Here is a 2,784-nt window from a genome sequence, read left to right as displayed (position 1 = left end):
CTTGCTGGGAGTGAGTGATAGTTCACGTTCTCCTTTTGGGAAAGAGACCCAGGCCTTTGTTTAGGACTTAGTAATGTAATATTTGATCAATATGTTGTTTTATTGTTTGCGATGTATACGTTTGATTATTTGGTTTATATTTATATAAAACTGGTTTATTTTGGCAAAGTATTTGAGAAATGTTCAATAAAGACTGAGTATCGTACACACACACACACACACACACACACACACACACACACCGTTTGTCTACGGGCATGCCCTCAGACAGGGCAGCAGGTGCAGAAAAAGGATCAGACAGAGACTTAATGGATTTAGTATAAATATTTAAAATATTTTATAAGCCATCGTAAAAATCTCTCGACACTCAAAAGCAAAAAGCACTTCATTACAAAAGCTTACAAAAGAACCTCCTCGATTTCAAGTCCGTCCATTTCAATCTCAATATCGACAAAAAAACAACATTTCATATTTTTAAAAAAGTTCAAAAGTTTTGACATTTACTTATTCAAATCGGTATTAAAACGGTTTTGCATGCAAGTTGACAGATATGAAAGACATTCTATCTCAGCACTGTGAAGCCTTGTGTACATGGAAACATCTGCTAGTCCAATACAGTCCTGGTGAATCTATGGTGTGACAATGTCAAACGTTACAGTCAGTATGAATAAGAACACAGGAGTAGTTTAAATCATGGAATACAGAACACTAGAATCCATCATCGGAACATTTAGAAGACTGGAATCATACAGTATTTTTTATTTACACAGCAAACTGTCACGGCAACAACACCATCGTTTCCATTCCTTCAGAAAGCACCTTGGCAATACCGCCGTCACAGCAGGCAGAACACACACTTAGTAGTATTGCACAAACTACAGGCAGTATCACTTAAGACGACGTGCAGTGATCCTAGTAGTTCTGCCCCCCCCCCTCCCCCCTCCTCCTCCTCCTCCTCCTCCTCCTCCTCTTCCTCCTCCTCTCCTCTTCCTTCTGTTTCAGTCCGAGGCAGGGTAGGGTTGGGTTGTGTTGCAACACTCAACAAGTCATCGTAAATGCTTTGACACTTTTATAGAACATGTCTGCCTCAACAGGTAGATCTGCTAACAGAGACCGAGGTCGAGTCCCTAATGGTATCCTTTTCCCTTTATAGTCCATAGGGCTCTGGTCAAAAGCAGTGCACTCTGTAGGGAATAGTATACCATTCGGGACACGCCCTAGGACTGGCTCGTATACAGTTAAACTGTCATATGGAATGATGTATATTTCCACTGTTATATCATTTAGAACCTGATTACACAACAGGTTGACAGTTGGGCTCAGAACAGTAACGTATAGGTCTGCAGGGAAGTCAGAGCAGTGAGTGGGTATGGAAGGATATGTGACTGGCTAGGAAACATACTATCGCTAGGATTCTGCGGTGTTGGGTTCAGTGGAACACTATTCACTGTGGATTCCATAGAATTAGAACTTATTCTGATTCTATGGTAGAAGCCATCATTGACGTCAGGTTCCGTTGGAATGAAACTATAGCGAACATTCTACTGATAAACCACAGATCATAGAATGTTTGTTTTAATGAACGTAACAGCAATAAAGATCAGCCTGGTGTTGGTATTGCAACTATGTGGCTAAACACACAACCACAGTAATGTCGACCTCAAGTGACCTCCTAGAATAACACAATGACGTAACAGTCTTCCAGGGAAATCAGCCCCTGTTGTTGTAGGTTTGGTTTACAATAGTTAGATTATACAGCGACTTCCACTGTAAAAACCATATCTTCATCTCTGTGTGTGTGTGTGTGTGTGTGTGTGTGTGTCACTCAGCCCTCTCTCACAACACAATATGTAACAACGACAGGTAAAACTCTGACACTGTGGAGCTTTACTTCACATGTTCCAGTCACTGGAGTCACAAGTTGTCTTCACAAAGGCCTTTTACCAGCAGAAACAATCGTTGACAGTACAAAGTGTGTCATTTTCATTTAATTTCAATCCAACTTTAGTCTTCAGTGTTCTATTTTATAGTCTTTCACTCCAACAGCCAGAGTGTCTCTGTGTATCTAGAGTCATAGTGTCGTCATGGTGACTGCCTCTGCAGAGGACAGGTCACAGGTCAAAGTTCACAAAAGTTCCAAGGCCGCTCAGGAAGTACCACACCCACTTCCTGCCCCAAACAGGACGCAGGAAGAAGGATCGAGATCCAAAACTGTATGAAACGACGACAACTCGTTTTATAGTGCACTAACTTTGGACCAGAGCCACATCCTGGTCTTTGATCATCGTCGTTGTCCCGTTACCCACAATGCTTCAGCAGAGGGTCTTAAGTGCCCCGGAGGCGCAGAGCAGCGTCTGCATGTGGTAGGGGGGCGGCGACACCAGATCCTCCTCCACCGCTTGCTCCGCCCTGAAACTGAATGGCTGGAAGGGGACCTTCTTCTTCAGGATCTGGCCGATGCCCATAGAAGGGAACTTACTGCCGCGGTGATGGGGGCTGTCTGGCTCAACGTTGCCCCCGGAGGATGGCGGACTAAACGCAGATGACGGGTTAAGCGGGGAGAATGCTGATTTGGGCGGGGAGAAGGCTGAACCTCCTGGGGGGCTGCCGAAGGTGCTGGGGGGGCTACCGCTGGTGTCTGACCCAAACCAGTCACCCGAGTTAAAGGAGGACTTTTTGGGCTGGGGGTTGACGATGAGCACAGGGGGGCTGGGGATGGTCGCCTTTTTTAAGTAGGAGGAGTCAGGGTGAAAGGCGGAGACGTGTCGCGGAGGAGAGAAGGTC

The 2,784-nt window shown here is 45.0% G+C and overlaps 1 protein-coding gene across 1 annotated transcript in view; it reads right to left on the bottom strand.

The window, feature by feature from the left end:
• Positions 1-364: 364 nt before the first annotated feature.
• The window catches only part of LOC311114587 (hormonally up-regulated neu tumor-associated kinase homolog A-like), a 26,032-nt gene continuing 23,612 nt past the window's right edge, over positions 365-2,784 (bottom strand). Inside the window, exon 10 of the mRNA XM_084189827.1 lies at positions 365-2,784. This exon is cut by the window's right edge and continues 298 nt beyond it. Coding sequence (XP_084045953.1) covers positions 2,313-2,784 — 472 coding nt within the window. The 3' untranslated portion in view covers positions 365-2,312.

This window comes from Coregonus lavaretus (genome assembly GCF_964263955.1).
Source record: "Coregonus lavaretus genome assembly, contig: HAP1_SCAFFOLD_251, whole genome shotgun sequence".
Lineage (NCBI taxonomy): Eukaryota > Metazoa > Chordata > Actinopteri > Salmoniformes > Salmonidae > Coregonus > Coregonus lavaretus.
Note: the sequence above shows the minus strand (reverse complement) of the source record. Positions and strands in the feature narration are given on the sequence as shown.